This window comes from Benincasa hispida, chromosome 5 (genome assembly GCF_009727055.1).
Source record: "Benincasa hispida cultivar B227 chromosome 5, ASM972705v1, whole genome shotgun sequence".
NCBI lineage: Eukaryota > Viridiplantae > Streptophyta > Magnoliopsida > Cucurbitales > Cucurbitaceae > Benincasa > Benincasa hispida.
In genome coordinates this window covers 262106-284942 of record NC_052353.1, presented here as the reverse complement: position 1 = coordinate 284942, position 22837 = coordinate 262106, and the positions used below count along the sequence as shown (strand labels likewise).

At 37.6% G+C, this 22837-nt stretch overlaps 1 protein-coding gene across 1 annotated transcript; it reads left to right on the top strand.

Moving 5' to 3' along the window:
* Window positions 1-4833: 4833 nt before the first annotated feature.
* Window positions 4834-19420, top strand: LOC120077803. Its single transcript, XM_039031842.1, has 4 exons — window positions 4834-5132; window positions 5370-5473; window positions 5573-5657; window positions 19087-19420. The coding sequence occupies exons 1-4, from the start codon at window positions 4905-4907 to the stop codon at window positions 19174-19176; spliced, it is 507 nt and encodes a 168-aa protein (XP_038887770.1). The 5' UTR covers window positions 4834-4904; the 3' UTR covers window positions 19177-19420.
* Window positions 19421-22837: the final 3417 nt, after the last annotated feature.

Genomic DNA, 22837 nt, shown 5'->3' with positions numbered 1-22837 from the left:
AAAATAACATCTTATTTTATTAAATAAATAATTCGTATACAAAATTTACAAACTACGAAACCCACAAGATTTAGGGTTGAACCCCAACAACATGCTTCTAAAATATTGACTAATTGACTTTTCAAGCCGATTCCTAGGTAGGGGTGTTCCGTTTCGCCAGCTTAAATACCTCAATCCTAGATAGAACCTTTCTAGTCAAAATTCTTTTAGTCACTATTTTATAAATCTAATCTTTTATTTTCTCAAATTAATCCTATTAAAAGGAATAAAAGATTAACTTATTTCTAATAAGATTAGTTTTTTAATTGGGCCTACATTAAGAAAAAAAATTCATTAGTTTAAATACACCCTATTCAGACCCCCTTAGGGTTGCCCACCATGCACCAATCATACATAGAGGAGGCTTGATTTCATCTATGATCCTAGGATAGTCAATTCAAATTCAGATAGCCGATGGCACTTGGGTGTATCTTGCTACCTCCACCCCTATTTTGGATATAACAATTTTAGAAAACGGAGTTAAAGAAAAGTTCTTCACAAATGTTTGAAAGCATGTTTGAGAAATGATTATTGTAGGCTAGTAAGTAATAAGAGACATGACTTAATAGCATATAACTCCGGGTACGAAGGTGTGATGGTCAATCTTACTCTCATATAGTACATTCCAAGCATTTTGTGACTGTCATTCTTGTATATAAAAATGGCAAGGAGTCACTTATAAGAAATAGTACACAGAAAGAACTAACTTGCATAATAAAATTCATAAGATAAAAGCATGATAAAAGAAGGTTAATTTGGGGATGCGGCCACAAACAACACGCCCTAGACAAGCACATGACCGTGACACCCAACCTTATGTTGCAACACACCTTGTGGTTGCGAGTGCGAGCACAACTAGTTTTGTGTGTGGTCTTGTCACATGTGTTTCTTGATGCCATCACCATACATCTTTGTGCATCGTTGTGTGGCATTGCTGTCACACCCCGCCCTAGACCACCTTCTTAGCCTGAGAAAGGGCATGACTACAACAGTTATCAACCTTTTGATTGGCACTTACTACCTAATAACTCTTGCGAAAATAACTCGGATACCATAAACAAATTCAACAACCAACTAATTAAGTCAAGGAGGCAAACTACAGCAGATTAAGTAGGCCCATCTTTATTTTACAACAATATAACATTTATACAACTCCAAGACTTAACTATAAAGTTTACAACAATAATTGTGAAACCCCGAAAGTGTAACTGTAGCTTGTGGCAGACCTTGATCTTAGCAGCACCCTGGAACTCCTCACATTTCGCTACCTGGGAAGAAAAACATGAAATAATGGAATGAGCTTTTACAAAGCTCAGTGAGTGGTAGGTAACTTATAGAGTCTATTTCAACTCATAAATAACAAGCATATCACAAATACGAGGTTACATTCAAACCTCCGCCTTGAGTGAGTCTGTTCTCAAACTTCTATCTATGCGCACGGTAGATAGCTAAACCGATAACTACTTAGAATGAGTATGCTGTCTACCTACACACACGATAGATAGATAACTATTACTAGCTACAACGCTTACTCTGCGTGTTTTCTCTGTCTCCTATGTGCACATAGCTCCTCGCTCATGGGCTCAGAAGCTAGGCCTGTCGGCCCTCTGACCATCCTATACGAAGATCCTCCCAGGCTCAGGAACTAGACCCCTTGGTCCCCTAACCATCCTGTGAGATTTCTCTTACGGGCTCAGGCACTAGGTTTATTGACCCTCTGAACATCCCGTGAAGTTTTGCTTACAGGCTCAAGCACTAGGTTTATCGACCCCCTGACTATCCCGATCACATAATCTCATTCTCAAGCTAGATACTCATTCACAACCTAAGCATATACAATTTACTCTAAAATATATGCTTTAATACTTAAAAGAAAGTACCACTCACCTTGGTCGTTTAGGAACTTTTCTCTCTAGAAGTTCCTTGGTCTTATCGGGCTCCTCTTTTGAACCCTAAATTCAAGATTTAAATTAAAGCTCAAACTACTTATAGTTCTAAGCTTTATCTCGAGTTACTTCCTTCTACAAATACGCTTTAAAATTTCTCAGGTAGCTTACCATAAAATATTAGCTCAGAATCCGTCGTGGTTTGGCCGGAATCATCAAAATATCAGGACTGGCCCCGCTTACCCGACAGCTCGAGCCCTCTGTATTTTCCTCATTCTCCAGCCTGATTCCTTAGAGCTTCTTCTCTGGCAGTCCCATCATGAAAACTAGACTCTTTTATCTTTCAAATGGCTTTAGAATCATATTAAACTCACGAGTATTTTGGGAGAACTTCTCGTCCCAAGTTGATGCTATTTTCCAGACTTCACTATCCTCTTTGAAGCTCTATGATCAATACATGGATTTTGCTTTCAACGCAATGTTTACTCAACTTTACCATTCTTTTTAAATGTATTTTGAGTTATGTTCTGAAAATAAAGTCTTTTGGCCCTATTTATAGGCGTCTAAACCTTCTCCAAGGTCGATATCTCCTCCTCCATGTGTTACTCTTAAAGATATGCCAACCTACAGCCCTTTTCATCTCTTGCTTGAGGTGTCTACCAATGCAAGGTTAGATCCATGCAAGTGTGGGATGTCTTTCTTCTACAATGCCAACGAATGAGACCAAATTTACATGTCTCCTCAAGCCTTCACCTCAAATCCTTAAGTCTTAAGGTTTTCTCCCAAGAAGACATATGTTTGATGACGTTTTCTATGTGATCTCATCCTTTATATGCGTCAAACTTTTGGATGTTCAACGCATAGTCCATAATCAATGCATAGCAAGCCAACTCACTACCATCGCAATCCAACTTAGCCATCGCAAGAGCTAGCCATCACCAGCGCATAGGGTGACTGTCCATCCTCGACGCATGGCTCATTAGGTAGCATCACACGGCTTGCTTGGCATGGGCGCATGGTGCTGGCCACTGACGTATGGGCGTGCTGTATAGGCTGGCCACTCGACGCATGGGCGTGCTGCATAGCCTGGTTGCTCGACGCATGGGCATGCTGCCATAGTGGCTGCTCAACGGCATGGGCGTGCGACATAGGTTGGCCATCGCTCGCTCGCTCGACCGATGGGTTGCGCTTGGCTGCATGGCAGGGGTGTTTTCGATGCATGGCCGCTCGTAGGGCGCTAACGCAATGGCATGGCCGTTCGGTAGGCTCGGCAGTGCTCGACGCATGGGCTCTTGGCACACACATAGGCGCTCGGCAGGCTCGGTAGTGCTCGACGTATGGGCTGGGTGCATCAACGCATGTCGCATGCCTTGCCCTTGTCCTCGCCTACCCCGTGTACCTTTGGCTACCTTTCTTCAATCGCATGCCATCACCAACAACCCTTCCAACGCATCCCTTCAACCTCCTTCCTTCACCAATGCATCCAATGAGTCCAATGCATTGGTCTAACCTCCAAGGCATGCGTTACTCCTACTTCAAAATTCTCCCTTTGCCCAAGTAATCTTCCCAAGATCTTATGGCCAATGCATAGGAATGCCTAGTCCAACACTTAGTCAATTTTCATCAATTTAAGCTTAACTCAAAGCTACTCAACAAAAATCTATTCAACACTTAGAAATTTCTTCCACTTTAACATAGGATTTAACTTTCACCTAGTTAATCCCTTAATCACCTACTTAAGTAGGAAAAATGGAAATCCGGGTTTCACAGTTGCACCTTGATGCCGCATGCAAGGTGCTTACTGTCGCGCCCCATCACTGCCCAATTGCGGTCGTTGCCCTAGCCGACTTGCTTGGCTGAGGTTCTATCTACTCGCCCATAAATGGTCCACACCACGCCTTGAGTCCGAATCCTAGCATAAGGTTCACACCTTTGGCACCCGTTAACACCCCCGATTAACTTGGGCTCACCTACAATGTGTCGTCAAAACCCCTCATGTGACCTCTTTGGGCACCCTCTAATTTCCGTATGTTCAATCAAGATGCAGGGGCTTGACACACTTCCAATTCCCACCTTACAAGCAATCGTCTTGATCACTAGATGCCAACCCGTATGGAGGTTTGGCTTCATTTGAAAACCCAATACAAGTTTGTAAAGAAGTAAACAAACCCAACCTTTGCATGCTTGAAAACTGATCTTAGTACTTGACAACATATTGTTTTGGTGTTATTTTTTTTTAGATTGGTAAATGGTTTCTTCTCTTATTCAACTCTTCCAGCAAACAACATAAACAACTTCAACATTGGTCGTTGCCACATCTCTTCCAAAATCTCTCATCCACGCCTTCGATCAAACCGCTACTAACATATTCCTACAATGGAGTATTCAAGAAACAAATGTGTTTTGATGATTAGAGCTAAGCTTTCAAACTTTTTCAAAAATAGAAACATGAAATTGGAAGAAAACTTTGGATGGAAGACGTGGAATGATTATTGTACACATCTCATTATATTAATTCCTTTGGTAAGTTTTATGTTTTAGAATAATTACAAAATATAATTTAATGAGTATATATGTAACTACACATCTATTTTTGTCTTCAGTCGGTCGAAACATTAACAAGGCTATGAATATTGTAGAATTTAAAGATGTATAAAAATGTCTTAAATCATTGATTGATTTAAAAACTTAAGTTTGTGAGTAAACATGAATTTAATTATATTATCTAACCAAACGATGTAACCATAAATATTCTCGCCAAATTAGCCGTCCACGATTTCAAGCACGAGACGAGAGTGAGATTGAGCGAAGAAACGACGAATGTGGGTTAGATTCGGCCCAATCAACATTGGGCCTGGCCCACGAATATGGCCCAAATTCGTGAAAAAATGGAAAGGCGCCAGCAATTCGCCAAGCGTAGGTTTCTCTCTCTCTCTCTGAAAAATTCCCCTTCGCCATTGGTGTACGACGGCGACGACGATGCTCAGGTGGTGCGCCAAGCTCCGATCTGCGGCGGCGAAGCCATCTCAAATTGTAAATTCCGCTTCTTCCACCCGCAGGATCTTTCACTCTTCTACATCTCTATACCAGCCCCTCCATTTCTCTCCGAATAATTTGAATTCCAGGTCCCTTTTCAATGCATCTCAACAGACTCATTCTCCCCTCGCCGCTTACCAGTGTATTCGTTCTTCGCTCTTGCCTCTCTCTGTAAGTTTAGTTTAGTTTTGTTTTCTTTGGTTGATTTTGTTTAGTTTGTTAAGAGTTTTTTTCTTAGTTATATCTTGGATTGCCGGGGAAATGCTTGGAAGGTAGGGGGACTGTTTGATTTTGAGCTGATGAGAGGAATTATTTAGGAAAATCGACTCATTGGAGCCTCTATTCCTGTTATTTCGATATTGTTGGCACCACTTGATATAAAACGATGTTCGATTACATTGAATTAAGGTTGTTCAAGTGCGGCATGTTTCATCAAGAGACCGACGGAAGAAGAGAAAGCGGACGACGCCAGTCACTTCCAAATTGAAGAAAACTAAACTGAAATTTTACTCGTGAGTTCATAATATTATGGTTGTTTTTATTTAATTTTGGAACTTTATCATTACTGTCTTATAAGTTTGTGCGTAAATTACGCGTTTTTGGTCGATCAGGTCTTACAAGTCTAGGTTTTGGATGATGAAGGATGGGAGCATTAAACGTCGAATGGAAGGGAAAAGGCACAATGCACATTCCAAGGTTTGTCTTTCTGTTTATCAAATATGCTTCTTGGTTTAGTATCATATTGACGTTGAAATGTAAATATTTGGAGCATGGAAAACTTCGTTTCAAGTTAGCTCAGGTTCACTGCATTTTCTCTGGGTTGAAGTACATATATGCGACGCTTAGGTTAGATTATCGTAACATATTTCCTTTGTCATGGACATAACGCTAATGTTAGTTCTCATCTAGACGTTTAAATTGTACCATATGTTTAATTGATGCTGCCTTGCACTGTTATCTTCTATAACTTTCCGATATAATTTTGAGAAGTTTCTATTTTTTATCATTAGAAAGAATGTCGATGGTTTCTGCGTTTCATTTGCATTTCACAACTCCCATGCTTGGGTTACTATCATTGGATGCACATTTCTGTTAACTTTTGGAACTCTTGGCTTCTCCCTGGTAGCAATGTTCAAGTTTTAGCCTTTGTATTTCACATATGAATATAATCCTCATAGGTCTTCAAGCTCTTTTATTGTTTAGATTTGTGCCATGGGCATTAGAAGATAGAGCATTCAATATTGGCTCGCTTAAAAGAAATTTTCCTGAAAGGTGTCTAAAGATCTATATCCCATTTTGGCTAACTTCATAATGTGCGTTAGTTTATTGGAATATTTGACCATATCAATGCAAGAAAACTTACCTTCAGTCTCTATATGTGGATTTTCAAATCGTTCCACATGTTGAATTGGTGGATTTTTTAAAATATTGTGCGACTTCATTTGAGGTGATTTCATCAATATGTCGTGAATGAATACTGTTGTTCTTCAAAACTCTTATTTCTCATAGCACAACTCCCATTCCGTCAAATGCATGTCTCTCTTTCCCAAAGTTTTATCCTCCTGTACTTACTAGTTTGGTTGTTTGTTTTTTTTTTTTTTTATTAAATATCCATGAGTATTTGGGTTAGCTTACACACATATCAACTAATCTCAGGGACAACCTGCTTGACCCTACAATATTTGGGTGCCAAAGAAATTTGTAGGATATTAAATTCTAGATAGATGGTCATCATGGATTGAAATCATTCTTTATAAGTCATTTATTTATTTGTTTGTTTATTTTTTTATGAAGAACCACCACTTTCATTGAGGATAAATGAAAGAATATATGGGCAAGCAAAAAACCAAGCCCACAAAAAGAAGGGGAGGTCCCATTACAAGAAAACACTCCAACTATACAAAATCATATCTATGGAATAATTACAAAAGACATTCGAAATCGAAGCCCATTGGAAAATATGAAAGCGCACAAGAGACCATAACTCCCTAGGATCTCTCTCCACACCCCTAAACATCTTACTGTTCCGCTCATCCCACAAGACCCAAATGATCGCATAAACACTAGCAAGCCAGAGAAATGGGCCTTTCTCCCCGAACAGTGGATTAAGGAGGAACTCCTCGATCATAGCACTGGCTTCTCTATGACGGGCACACATGAAGCCAAATGTCTAGAAGAAAGAATCCCACACAACGCTCGCAAAGCCACATCACCAAAGAATATGATCAAGGTCTTCCTCCACCTTCCAATATAGAATACAGCAAAAAGGCTCAACCAACAATGGCAGCTTCCGAAAAAGCCTGTCCAATGTGCTAATACGACCATGCAAAACCTGCCAGATAAAGATTTTCACCTTTCTAACCTTAGGCTCCATTTGGGATTGTTGTAGCTTTTAAAATAACCGTTGGCAATTGTGCTTTTAGAAAAATCAGCTGTGAAAAAAATAAGTAAAATAGTGTTTGGAAAATTTCAGTTTAAACTTGAAAAAGTAGGTTAGAATGTTCGGTAAATAAATACAAAAGCATATTATTTTAGATATAATAATTAAAATAGACTTATAATCAACTTTTTTAAATTTCTTTTTGTAATTTAAAATTTTAAATAATTGTTTGGTATGATAAATTTTGTTTGTTATAGATTGATTTTTGAATATTAAGGAAAATAGCTTTATTTAAAAATATATCAATATGATATACTTTTTTTTTAAAAAATGATGCATTTAACTCATGAAAAATAGAAAATAGATTTGATTAGGTGAGAAATATATAAATATATAAAACAAATATTTTTCTAAAGTATAAAATTGAAAACTAAATATTAATTAATAATTCTACCTGATTTTAGGAGAACCTAAAAGCTAGTAGGATCCTGCTTTTAAAGTAAACGTGAAATTAACGTATTTATAAAAGTGATTTTAACAGATTTAATCTATTTTACCAAATGCAAAAAACGGTTAAGATTTTTTCCAAATGGCTTTTGGACACAACTAACCCAATGCCAAACGTAGCCTTAATCCTCCAACGCACTGAGAAGACTGGCACACATGAGGGAGAAAGATCAACAAGACATTGAAAGAAAGACTTATATGAGAACCCATCCAAAGGATTGGGGTTCTACACTCTGACAACCCTTCTTTGAACTCTAAAGGGTCGACTCTCAAGTAAAGAAAGAAGAATAGACACATCTCTGGTTTCCCTATTGGAAAGAGCATGACGAAACCCGAAGGAAAAAGAAATAGAGCTCCCAAACCACACAAGAAAATTAACAACAAAATGGTTTTTAAGAGAAGACAAATGATACAGCCTAGGGAACAATCCACAAAAGGGTCTCTCCCCCACCCAGTGATAGTCCCAAAAATACGTATCTCTCCCCTCCCCCACCACACAACAAACCTGAAGAACAGAACCTAGGAGCTCTTTTGAAACGTCTTTCCTTAGATTTCGATAGGTACCCTTAATCCCTTTTGCCAACCACTCAAAAGGGTGGGGCCATTTTTACTAACCATGATCCTGTGCCATAGGGAATTGGGCTTAGAGGAAAAACGACATAAACATTTAGCTAAGAGGGCTTTGTTATGCATCCTAAGATTCCTAATTTCTAAACCCCCCAGGGAATTCGGTCTCTCGTTAATTGCCCAATTGATCAAATGTGACCCTCGGCCTTTTTTTTTCATCGATACCTTCTTAGAGGAAGTCATGCATCAACCTCTCTAGACACTTATACACATCACACAGGGCTCTAAAGAGAGAGAAGAAGTAAATAGGGTTGCTACTCAAAACGGACTTGATCAAGGTGAGTCTACCCACTTTAGAAAAGAAACCCTTCTTCTAGGAAGCTAACCTACTTCGAACTTTATCACAACAAGATTCCATAAAGAAACAGACTTTGGGTTACTTCCAAGAGGGAGGCCCCAGGTAGGAGGATGGAAGACTACCAACCTCACACCCCACCCACTCGGCTCAACTCCTTTATTATCCAATGACCACTAGACCAACTCATGATGGTTAGTTTTTGTTTATCTTTTAAAAGAAGGGAAGTAGATAGATAACAAGAGTCACACAAGAATGATGACCCTATAATCACAAATAGGGCACATAAGCGATGAGCAGAAATTTGGTTATTGGGAGGGGGTGGGGATACCTACAAGGATTTTATATAGGGGGCTTCCACTCATTGTTTTAAAAGGCTGAAGGCAGGTCTTAAAGCTTTTCTTCTTGAAAAGGCGAGGCAATAACCAACCGGAGGCATAAGCATCAGTTTTAACTAAAAATATATTTAATGTAAAATCTCGTATCTTTTTTTTAAAGCAAAAGTAGTAATAGTTCAAATTGTCACCAAAGTCAAACTTTTATGTTTTTGAAGAATAGGGAAAATTGTTATAATTTTTCTAAACATTACACGAACGGGTCATTTTACTCCTAAAGTTATCATCCAACATCTTATGTCCATGCTTATCCCTAGAAAAAATGTGAGATAAAATGTGGGAGAATGTGGTAGACTCACCCTTCCTTCCAGTAGTCTTTAATGAAGTGGTGGTTGGTGAATGTGTCAGGCAGGTGGGAAGGATTTCGTTTAATGGAAAAGTTACGTTCACTTAAGCCTCCTTGAAATTGGCCTTGAAATCTTGGGATCAAGAGTCAAGACGTCTATGGGGATATTTGGATCAAGAAGCAAGAAGGTTCCAGATCAGCAAGAGATTTAGAGGGAGGTTAAGTTTTTAGACCGACTTGAAAAGGAGGCCTCTCTTGGGATAGGTTTTCGAAGATGAGTGAGCCTATCTAAAGGCAGAGTTTGGGGAGTTTGTTATGAAAGAGGCGATAAGTTGGAGGCAAAAGGCTAGAGTGAGGTGGGCAGGGAGAATCCTTAATGGAAGGAGTAAGAATATCATAGGCCCTTTAGAGAACATTATGAAGGGATAGAGAATGAGGATATTTCCTTTTTCTCTCTCTGTGTGCTTCAGCAGTTCCTTTAGACCTTTCACAGAGGGTTTAGATTCGTGTCCTATCGCAGAAATTGACAAAGCTTAGTTGGACTCTTCCTAATGATTTTTGGTTATGATAGAAATAAGGCCCTAAATCTTGAAAATTTTACTATGGAGTTTTTCCAAGGAAAACCAGGATTATGTGAAGTAGGATCTTTGGAAGATTTAGATTTTTTGGAAGTTTTATGGAAGTATTCGGGATAGCTCCTTTAATTAAACTCATTTTTTGTCTTAATACTAAAAGTTTTATGAGGTGAGTTTTGTAAGAGGGTCTTGTTTTGAAATCAATTTTGAAAAGGCTTATGATAAAAGGCTAGAGAGGACTATAGGATTTGCAAGTATAATGGTGCCATTTTTAAGATCATATTACGAAAGGTTTATAATCATGTGGACTAGGACTTTTAAATAATGTCTTGTGGAAGAGGACTTCAGGTTTAAGTGGAAGTTATGGATTTGGAGTGTATTAGGTCTACCAAGTATTCCATCCTTACTGGTAGAAATCTGATAGATATAATTCAAGCTGCAAGCAGTTTGTCGTATGTGTCAAGGTGATCTTCTTTCTTCTTTCCCCTTTCTTTCGATTGTGGACACTTTGAGTAAAGCCATTCTTGGGGGAAGGCAACATTCTCGAGGGTTTCATGGTTCGGCGGTATAGCATGTCGTCACTCATCTTTAGTCTGCTACTGATACTATCTTCTTATGATTGGACAGGGAGTAGGCCTTTGCTAATCTAAATTGTATTGTCCTTTGAATTTATTTTTGGGCCAAAGATCAGTAGAGGAAAGAGTTTGATTCTAGTCATCAATTTTCATTTTGTTACTGTTGAAATACGTTGAATTTAGCCATAAGGGCATTTTTGTAATTTATGCTATATTTGCTAAATTAGGGTTTCACCTCATTCTATTTATATCTGAGGTTGGGTCTATTGTAGGTATGACATTAAATAATAAGTCCTTTTTCTATTCATGATTTTTTCTTTCCTGAATTGTTTTCTATGTAAACTCCTTGTGTCGTCTTTCCTTTCTTTCTATTTCAATATGCGGTATCAAGAGCAAGGTGATGAAACCGTTAGGCCGCCGATAGAAGAAACTCAGTCATCAAACTTGATAGGTGAGGTACGCTGATAGAGGCTCGTGATTCGAGCAGCAGTTGACCGCTATCTCTAAAACCATCATCCCATTGGTGTTCAGCAGAACAGATCCAGCCGCGAGGCCGAACAGCAGGTGGTGGGCTTGCTCCAGCCAGCGCCGCCGATTAGCTTCCAGACTTGCCGTTTCCAGCTTGAACACCATCGAGAGAAAGGTCACGCTCTCCAGCCGCACATAGATAAAGCGGGCACAAACCGATCGGACCCTCGACTTCGCACACAACCATCTCAGCTTCGCACGTCCCTAGCCGGCGCACGGCAATCGATTTACAGCCAATCAGTACCTCGACTGTCCTCAGCTTCGCACGTCCTCCAGTCGGCGCACGCGGATCGATTTACAGCAAATTAGTAACCTCGTCCGCGTCGCACAGAACTGGAAATCTGCACCAGACGAGTCCGTGGGTTTGCTCCAGCTGCCGGGGTCGGGTTAGATCGGCGACGATTTTTCAACCTCGCAGCCGAATTGCCGAGCCTTCTGTCCGCCTACCCACCATCACAGCCGTCTGGGAGCATCGCCAGTCACGGGTTGCCGAACTTTGCCGCCGGTGGACTTCCGACAGTAGCTTCTTCACAGTACCATGGTGGACAGCTTCTTCCTCATGTGTATCCAGTTCAGTCCCAGTTTCGAATGGGTGATTCCATTGAAAAAAATCCCATGGTTTTTAGACAAAAATTCCAGATCTGAATCTCATGGGGAACTCCAACAACAATTGGTTAGTCTCCAGCAACAGATGCCCTTGGAGCCAGATTGAATGGCCATGATTCTTCCCCGATGTATTCAGAAAATCCGGTATCAATGTTTCCTACTCTTCCAACTTCTAATTTTTTATCTGGAACAATTGGAAATTCTGCAGGAATGATCACGGGAGAGAAGTTGAATGGGCAAAATTACTTCTCTTGGTCCCAAACAATTAAAATGATTCTTAAGGGACGCCATAAGTTTGGATATTTGACTGGAGAGATACCACGACCGAATCTTGGGGATCCTCAAGAGCGTGTCTGGAAGGCAGAGGATTCTTTGCTCCGCTCAATGTTAATCAGTAGCATGGAACCACAAATCGGGAAACCTTTACTTTATTCAGCCACTGCCCGAGATATTTGGGATGCAATCCGACGGTTATATTCGAGGCGTCAGAACACATCCCACCTGTATACTCTACGTAAAAAGGTTCACGAATGCAAACAAGGGAGCATGGATGTAACGTCATACTTCAGCAAGATGTCGTTGTTATGGCAAGAAATGGATCTATGTCGGGAGATCATCTGGAACTGCCCACAAGATGGAATTCAATACTCCAAGATAGAAGAGGTTGAGCGTGTGTATGATTTTCTTGCTGGGCTGCACCCCAAATTTGATACAGTTCGTAGTCGAATACTAGGGCAGAAACCAATTTCGTCTCTCATGGAGGTCTGTTCGGAGGTTAGATTGGAAGAAGATAGATCGAGTGCAATGAACGGGCCGGGTGTTACCACTGTAGAGTCAGCTACCTTCAGGGTAAAGTCCGCTGGAGCTGATGGTGACAAGCAGAATAGTAAAACACCCCCAGTATGTGAGCATTGCAAAAAACAGTGGCACACGAAGAATCAGTGTTGGAAATTGCATGGTTGCCCTCCAAATGGTAAACGTCACCCTCTGAATGACAAGTCGAAATCTGGGCGTGCTCTAGTGGGTGAATCAGTTGAGGGGGCTGCACAACCTCAAACACAGCCTCCAGTGACCAATCCTAGTGATTCAGGTACCATAGGGATCAGAACAGTTGCTCAATCAAGTAACCCTCAATCTTTTAGTTTCCTTGTTGAAGGGAATGAGTTATGGATTCTAGATTCAGGAGCGACCAATCACTTGATTGGCTCATCCGACCGGTTTCTCTCATACTATCCAAGCGTTGGAAATGGGAGGATTCGAATTGCGGATGGGTCCTTCGCTCCTGTTGCTGGAAAAGGCAGATTGTCACCATTTCAGGGATTAACTCTGCAAAATGTCTTACATGTGCCCAAAATTTCTTAGAACTTATTATCAATAAGCAAAATAACAAAAGATTTGAACTGTAGAGTTGTCTTCTCACCAGATACTGCTTTGTTTTAGGACTTGAGCTCGGGGAAGACGATTGGCACTGCCCGATATGACGGAGGCCTATATTTCCTTTCTCTAGATGCTTCCTCCAGAAGCTTGTTTAGGACTAGTCTTTTATCTTCGTTTACTATGTCTGAAACAAATTATTTATTGTGGCATTTTCGTCTTGGACATCCTAGTTTTCAATATATGCGATATTTATTTCCTCATTTCTTCCATAATGTGAATGTTTCTTCATTATCTTGTGATGTCTGTATACGTGCTAAACAACCTCGCGTGTCGTTTGTTTCTCAGCCCTATAAACCTACCCAGCCTTTTCACCTGGTCCACAGTGATGTTTGGGGTCCCTCAAGCATCTCTACCCTGTCTGGTAAACGGTGGTTTGACTTTCATCGATTGACCATACCGACTTACATGGGTATATCTCCTTGCTGATAAGTCCGAGTTTTATCTACCTTCAAACAGTTCTATACCACTGTATTAACATAGTTCAACACAAAGATTGCCATTCTTCGGAGTGACAATGGTCGTGAGTTTGTCAACCACACCTTCCAGGAATTTCTAGTGTCAAAAGGGATCATCCATCAAAACTCGTATGCATATACTCCACAACAAAATGGGGTGGCTGAACGGAAAAATCGCAATCTCATTGAAGTTGCTCGTTCCTTGATAATTCCAGCGACTCTCCCTTCGTACCTGTGGGGAGATGCGGTTCTTACCGCAGCTCATCTAATTAATAGAATGCCTTCACGAGTTCTAAAGTTTCAAACCCCTCTTGAGTACTTCAAAGAGTCCTATCAGTCTACCCGTCTTATTCATGAGGTTCCTCTTCGTGTATTTGGGTGTACAGCCTTTGTTCATACTCATGGTCCACACCGGACTAAGTTTGCTCCACGAGCTAAAAAATGTGTGTTTGTCGGGTATCCCCTTCATCAGCAAGGCTATAAATGCTTTCATCCATCTTCCAGAAAATATTTTGTCACTATGGATGTCACGTTCCTTGAAGATAAACCGTTCTTTCCCGTTAGTCATCTTCAGGGGGAGACCACGAATGAAGAGACTAACAGTTCCACGTACTCCGTACCCATTAGCCTCAATCTTGATCCTAGTCCTAATATTCCTGAACTTGAGCCTAGCCCCAATGTTCCTGGACCTAGTCTACCTAGTCTTGAACCTAACTCTGTTCCTGTTGTTCCCGTGTCGGTTTTTCCTACTAGACAAGTGCCCTGGATAACATACTATAGGAAGAATCTCAGAAAGGAAATTCAGGAAACCTCTGGTGTTCCATCGGAAAGTGTCCAAGCGTCGGAACCGGCTCAGGTTCAAGATCCCGTTGTTTCAGAGGAGAGTCTGGAAGAAAAGTCTGGGAACATAGAAAATGATGAAATGAGCTCAGAGAAGATTGAAACTTCAGGAGGTAATGAGGTGCTGAAAGATCCTCAAGAAGATGCAGAATTGTCTCAAAAGTCTGATACTGAAGAGGGACAGACGAAAACTGACAACTATGATACCACTCTGGATATGCCTATTGCTTTGAGAAAGGGAACCAGGTCATGTACAAAAACCCTTTGCATAGTTTTCTTACCTATAGTAACTTATCTCCTGGTTTTAAGGCTTTTACTACTCAGCTGGATGCTCTAGCAATACCTACTAGTGTACATGCGGCCATGGAAGTTCCCGAGTGGAAAGCAACAGTAATGGAGGAAATGAGAGCTCTTGAGGCAAATAAGACTTGGGAGTTAGTAGCTCTCCTTAGAGGTCACAAAACAGTTGGTTGCAAATGGGTGTTCACAGTGAAGTATAAGTCTGATGGAACACTCGAGAGGTATAAAGCCAGGTTAGTTGCTAAAAGGTTCACTTAGACGTATGGGATTGATTATTCAGAAACTTTTTCCCCAGTGGCTAAGTTAAACACCATTTGTGTTCTTCTGTTTGTCGCCGTAAATAAAGATTGGCCCCTACATCAACTAGATGTAAAGAACACATTCCTAAATGGTGAGTTGGAAGAGGAAGTTTATATGAGTCCACCTCCAGGTTTCGAAGCTAAGTTTGGGAATCATGTTTGCAAACTCAGGAAGTCTTTATATGGGTTGAAGCAGTCCCCTAGGGCATGGTTTGACAGGTTCACCATATTTGTTAGACTCCAAGGGTTTGTTCAGGGGCATTCTGATCATACCTTGTTTACCAAAAAATCACCCTTAGGAAAGATTGCTGTGTTGGTTGTGTATGTTGATGACATCATCCTATCAGGGGATGACATGGCAGAAATTGCTAAGCTAAAACAAAGGATGGTAGGTGAATTTGAAATCAAGGATCTTGGTAGTTTAAGGTATTTTCTAGGGATGGAACTAGCAAGATCAAAAGCAGGAATATCTGTATCTCAGCGGAAGTACACTTTGGACTTGTTAAAGAAAACAGGAATGACTGGATGCAAACCTATTGACACTCCTATTGAGGTCAATAGCAAACTGAAAAGTATTTCGGAAGGAGTTCCTGTGAATAAGGAGAGGTATCAACGCTTAGTAGGAAAACTGATTTACTTGTCTCATACTAGGCTCGACATCTTCTATGAGTGTAGTAAGTCAGTTCATGCAGAGTCCATATGAGGAGCACATGGAAGCTGTGACTCGAATTTTGAGATATCTACAGTCCACCCTTGGGAAGGGCTTGGTGTTTAGGGAACATGACACACGGAGCATCGAGGCATATACTGACTCAGATTGGGCCGGATCTGTGACTGATAGAAGGTCAACCTCAGGGTACTGTACCTTTGTATGGGGATATTTGGTAACTTGGCGGAGTAAAAAACAGGGTGTAGTGGCCAGAAGTAGTGCTGAGGCAGAGTATAGAGCTATGAATCTAGGAGTGTGTGAAGAAATCTGGTTGTAGAAAGTTTTATCTGATCTTCACGAGAGTAGTTCGGGGCCCATGAAGTTGTATTGTGATAATAAGGCTGCCATCAGTATTGCGAATAATCCCGTGCAACATGATAGAACCAAACATGTGGAAATTGACAGGCACTTTATTAAAGAAAAGTTAGACCGCGGAGCTATTTGTATTCCCTATGTACCTTCAGTCCAACAGATTGTAGATGTTTTTACGAAAGGGTTATCGAGACAGACGTTTGAAGCTTGTATTAGCAAGTTGGGTCTTGCCGATATCTATGCCCCAACTTGAGGGAGAGTGTTGAAATAAGTTGAATTAGCCCTAAGGGCATTTTTGTAATTTATGCTATATTTGCTAAATTAGGGTTTCACCTCATTCTATTTATATCTGAGGTTGGGTCTATTGTAGGTATGACATTAAATAATAAGTCCTTTTTCTACCGTGGTTTTTCTTCCCTGAATTAGGGTTTTCCACGTAAACTCTTTGTGTCGTCTTCTTTTCTTCTATTTCAATAGTTACGGTGAATAGGTGGGTAGCTTTGGTGCGGTGTTTCCTTCAATGTTTTTTAGGTCTCCCTCTAGGTCTTAATCTTTGTAACTTTTCAGCTGTGTGGAGTTTTCCTTATGAGGAGCATGTAGTGTAGCTCTATGATTGTGGAGAATGGAGATTCGGTTGTATCTTCCTTTTCATGTGATGATCGAGTGTGGTAGGCTGGTCTGTTTGCTACCCTTTGGAGTCTTTGGTTTGAAAGTAATATCAGTGTGTTTAAGTAGCAGATGTGGAGATGACTTGGGAGGAGGTTTGATTGCTACCTAGGCCACGTCTTTGTTTGGACATCAGTTCCCAACTCCCAAAGATTTTGTAGTTAGCCAAAGGTCTTTTTGTTGGGGATTTGAGCCCTTTTTTGTATTTCTTGGCTCCCTTCCAAATATATATAAAATTAAAAAAAAAAAAATTGCTTGGCTCCTTCAATGTCGGATTTTCTTAATGCTTGTTGACCTCTCTTTTTATATTATGTCATTCATTCTCAATGGAAGCATTGATTTTCACGGTTTTTTTTTTAAAAAAATCTTTGTAAGGATCCGATTGTGAGAAAGATGCAAAAACGTCTAGCTTCTTGGAAGTGAAGCTTTTTCTCTGAAGAGGCCAGAGGGTACACTCTTCTATTCAGCCAATTTTAGTGGCATCTCGACGTGCTTTCAATCTTTTGAGTCTCCATATTAATTAGTAAGACCCTGGAGAAGCTTATAAGGGATTTCTTAGGGGAATGGTTCTCATTTAGTGGGGTGGGATGTGGAGTCTAAGACGGTGGACCTTGGAGGGTTAGGCATAGGCAACTTAAAAGGTGCGAAAGGTGATATTGTTGGCTAAATAGTTGTGTTATTTCCCCGCGAATTTGATACTTTATGGCATTAGGTTTTTGCAAGCAAGTATGCTCTCCATCCTTTTGACTGCACCTTGAGTGGTACTTTGAAAGGCACGTCCAAGAATTTGCAGACATATGTCTACCCACACCCCACACCCCACACAACCCCCCCCGGTATTTGGTGTGTGATGAGATGGATACATACTCTTGAGAGGACAAGTGGTTGGGGGATAGACCCTTGCTCCATTTTCCTTTGTTTACGTCACCTATCCTCTATGAGAAATCATTTTGTGGCCTCTATTCTTTATGGTGGTTTGAGCTATCTTGTGGGGCCTTTAGATCTAGAGGAACGATAGAGTTCTTGTAGGGTTGATAGGTATGAAGAGAGGGTGTGTGGGCTTGTTTGTTAAGTTCCATTTCTCACTTTAGGCCATGGCTTTTAAGGCTTTTTTTAACTGTACTTCCAAGTCTTATTTTTGTCATAGTTTATTTCCCTTTATGCCCTTTGTATTCTTTCATTTATTTTTAATAAAAGTTAAGAATTTCATCATCAATGTGTGTCATCCATGAAAGTCCTAAAACTAATAATAGTAATAAGTAAACTTACTATCAAAGGTACAGGACTTCTAAACTTTTATTTTCACTCATAGAGATCCTAAATATCCTATTTTATAACCATTTGGTCTTTTGTTTTTTAAAATTAAGCCTATTTCCTCTCAATTTCTTACTATAGTTTTCATCTTTCTTAAGTAGCCACATTCTAAAAACAAAAACAATTTTTTAGAAGCTACTTTTTTAGTTTTCAAAACTTGACTTGGTTTTTGAAAACATTGGTAGAAAAGTAGATGACGAATCAATAAATTTAGAGATAGAAAGAGTGCTTATAAGCTTAATTTTCAAAAACTAAAAACCAGATAGTTGCAAAAGGGCCCTAACCATTTCTGTTTACTCACAACTGAACTAAAGCAATGCCTACCCTTCTCATTGGTTTTTGAGAATATTTGTACATAGTGCCTTCCCAGTGCGGTTAGGTATTTTTTACGCCGGGCTTTTGTCGCCTTCTTTGTGAAATGTTTGGTGTCTCCGACAACACAATGTGATTTTGAAAGCATGAAGGGTTTCTTCTTGTGGGGACAGGAAGAATCAGTAGAGAAACTTTTCAGAATTTATGGTCATGGATTCAAGGTTTTTAGCTACCTACCCCCGGTTTAAAATAAATGTGTATCTCATGCTCTTGCTCTTCCTTCTTTTGTTCTTTTCCCTTGTCTCTTTCTTTTTTTTCTTTATTAAATTACAAGTTTAGCCTCTGAACTTTGAGATTTGCATCTATTTGATCTTTGAACTTTTGAAATATCTAATAAATTATGAAGTTTCAATTTGTGTCTAATAGGTCCCCAACAAATTCAAAAATTTTGAAAAACTAATAATGACCCTTAGATATATTTTTAAGTTTTATATCTAATGGAATATTGAACTTTTAATTTTGCGTCAGGTAGATTTGTAAGTTATTAGACTAAATTTGCGTTTGGTATCGCTTTACGTATTTTGCCAGTACATGCCAGCTTTACAAATACCTCCACTGAACCCTTTTGTCGTTGTTATAATATTCTTTAAAAAATTGCAAAATGCAAACTCGACTTGAAATTACCTTTTTTTGAGTATTCAATGCAGTCCAAAAGATCAAAGCGGAGACTGAGACAGCCTGCCATTGTCCCATTAGCATATGCCAAGGTAATGAAGAAGCTCAACTTTTGTGGTTAAATTATTTGGTTTGATCCTCCTCTCTTGTGCTACTCTGGATCGTACGAGCTTCAACATCATCATTCAGTTGGCTTTTCCTTTTTCCTCTTTTGGATTTAAAATTCAGAGCCCTAGAACAAACCAAGATGAAGAATAATTATTTCTTAGTTATATGAAGTTGATAGAGATGATGATTCTGATTTAAAACAGAGGTTATCTTTTTATTGTGATCTATTGTTAATTTTATGGTCACTATTATTATCTACCTTTTACTAATATTTTAAAAAATCAAACCAAAATTTGAAAACTAATAGTAGTTTTTAAAAATGTGTTTTTATTTTTAGATTTTGAATAATTCAACCCTTGTACTTATGAAAGATGCAAACTATGGTAAGAAAATAAAGAGTTATTTAAATTCGTGTTTGTTTTTGGTGCACTATACAGTTAGAAATATACTGCAATGATTTTTTAGAATTTTAATTTATGTAAATTTATTCCCGTCAATCTTAAATTTACATATTAAGTTCTATTTTGTGAATATTTTACAATTTCATGTAAATACCAATTTAGAGTTTATTAATAATGAGTTGAGCTCATTTTCGTTAAATTTCTTACTGAATCCCAAACTTCTAAGGTCACGTTTACCAAACTTGACTAAAATCAGTGTAGTCGTAAGGAGATTTTATTGATGGATGAATTGTAATAGGTCTTAAATGAAAATATAATTGGATTGTTTTTTTATTGCGTGATTTAGAATTATGAATCTTTTACATTTTATTATTATTCTTATCGTTACCATTATTGTTTAACTTTAATGGTAAATGTAGAGGGAACAATAAATGTAGTAGATTCAAAATTTTTATACTATTACAATAATAATCTCTAATAATAACTGGTAAAGATAGTGGGTTTCACATAATTTTCAATCACAATCAGATTGAGTACCATATATTCCTCAATTAGATTACACAATTTTATTATAGATTTTGAGGTGAGTTCCACGATTCGTTACAATTATGGAATGCAGTAAATAACAAAAGTAATCAACTGAGGTCTATGTTTTACATTACCATTGATGGATTACTTTTCACTTGAGGTACAGCTTAAATTCAAAACATAGAAATCAAATTGAGATTAAACCTTTAATTAATAGAGATTGAATTGAAACTCTTAAGTTTATACTGTTTAAATTTATATTATCTTGACTATAGGATTAAACGTGTAACTAAACCTTATTTTGAGAAAATTAAAATTATACAAAATATGCTAAAAATCACATGGAAGGGAAGGAAGCTACGTAGTTCAATGTGTTAAAAATTACATCAAAGAGAAGGGAGTAAGATATAAATGTATTAAAGATCAAAAGGTTTGTGGTTCAAATTTTCCCTTTATTTTTGTATTTAAAAAACATAGCCAATTTTTTTATGATTATTCCTCTCTTTTTAACCATCCACAAGAATCAAGTCAATCTCCTTCTTTACCACCACCTTTTTTTTTTTTTTTTTCATTCCAATTTTGAAAAGAAAGAAAGTAGGAGAAAGAAATATATTTACATATATAAAATAATAACAACAATAATAAAACAAAGAAAGAACCCCCGAATTCCAACCATCCTTTTTTCGTGACAATTTTTTTTGCCTAATTTTATATTATTACATATTCTCTGTTCAAATTCTCTCCAAATATAAATCATTAACTATTTGTAGGTTTTAATACTTATCATTTATTCAAATTTTTTTATTTGAGAAAAAGTAAAATGTTAATACGTAAAATACACATTTTCTCAAATTTTGAATTAATTAAGATTTGCAATTCGATTTCTATATATATATATGAAAAATTACATTCAAAAGACTTAAAATTTATGTTTTAAAAGTTGTTGGATTTAATCCAACCAGAATTTTGAAATTAAGTAAAATTAAAGTAAATATATGCATATATAATTTTGTTAAAGTGTAAATATTTTTAAATATTTTTTATATTTAAAAAGACTCATTTATTGTATGCAATTTTTTCTAATTTAATATTAATCAGCTAGTTCGGTTGAATTCAAACTAATTTTAGGTGAATCCAAAAACGAACTCAATCAATAAATTTTAATTTTTAGTTATTTAGATTCAACCCAACACAAATATGTTTATAACCCAACTCAAACTGAACACGATGAATTGGGTTGAACTGATATTTGAGGTTATAGTTTCTTTTGAGCACCCCTACCAATGAGGGTAACTTAGAAACAAAAACTGGGAACCAAATATTGTTAGACATATCTAAATAATAATACATAGAATTAAAGTATGAACTATGTATGTGGATTAATATTTTATCACATTGGGTTATTTTATTAGATTGGATCTTATGTGATCTAATTAATTAAGGTTCTAGATTTCTAATTGAGTATGAACTTAATGGATAGAAACTCATTTCTAGTTAATTAGGGTTTAATGGAAACCTTAATTAAACTAGTATATAAAGAGACATTAGGGTTATGATTTTCCCTATATGCCAAAACAATACGCACTAAGTATTTCTTGAATCTCATCTAGGAGAGATCTTACAAAGGCACTCATGGGCCGTTTGTTTTTGGAAGGTATATAATTAGAATCTTAAATGTTTGGCATTTTTAGTTTAGCATGTTTGTTTTGTTGGAATATTTTTGCAGGTATCTGGAAATATTTTGATAACTGTATTTGTTTCGTGGGATTTTTACTCGAGAATTTTTTAAATTTACATAATGTTTCAAGAATGCTCTTACGACTATTTATTACTTTATAATCAATTTGATATAATTTGAACATATATAATATATTTGTTTTTATCAATTTGAATTTCTTTTAAATTTAATACAACTTATACTATTTTATATGTTATTTTTCTCAACAAAATATATCATAATTTAATATTTTTATAAAACAAATGTTAATTTAAATTTAAATTTGAATATATTGCTAAAAAATAATAAGAATTATGATATAACAAAAATATATGATATACATGGTTTACTATATTTATTTTAATTTATGCAAATGAAGAGTAATATATATATGCAAAATAAAATAAAAAGGAATAACAAAAAAGTAAAATGGGGATGCCGTCAACTCAAGAATCTGGAAAACCCATGTTTGAGGAAGACATCCAAAACTCTCTAGATGCCTTTCGTCCGTGTATCTTAGAAATCTTCAGATGTTAGGACATTTTATAATACCATAAAACAAACACAATAATCTAGATGCTCATTTCATAGGAATCTAGGATACCCGCAAAACAAACTGTCCTCAGAGTTTTGGTTGAAGAAGACAATAGTCACTTTATATCCATCATCAAATTTTCAATGAAATTTGGTATGTTATTTTTGACAATTTGACATGAATGATTTTATGATTAATCTATTCAATACAGATTCAAAGTAATTATACTAATAAGTGGTATCAGAGCATCAATTTCATGTTAGATTGTTAGTTTATGTTTGTTTTCGATCGAGAATGTGAGTTCAATTTTTGTTTCGGTATAGATAGTAAAAAGAATTAAAAATATATACATGTACAATCAAATAAATATGCACAGATTGTGCAATTATTGTCATACAAATTGCACAAGCTTGCCGGGGGAGGTTTGATCAATTGCTTCTTTTAACTTATTTTCTTTTCCGGGTTTTGTGGGTTTTTCCAATAAGGCTTCAGCG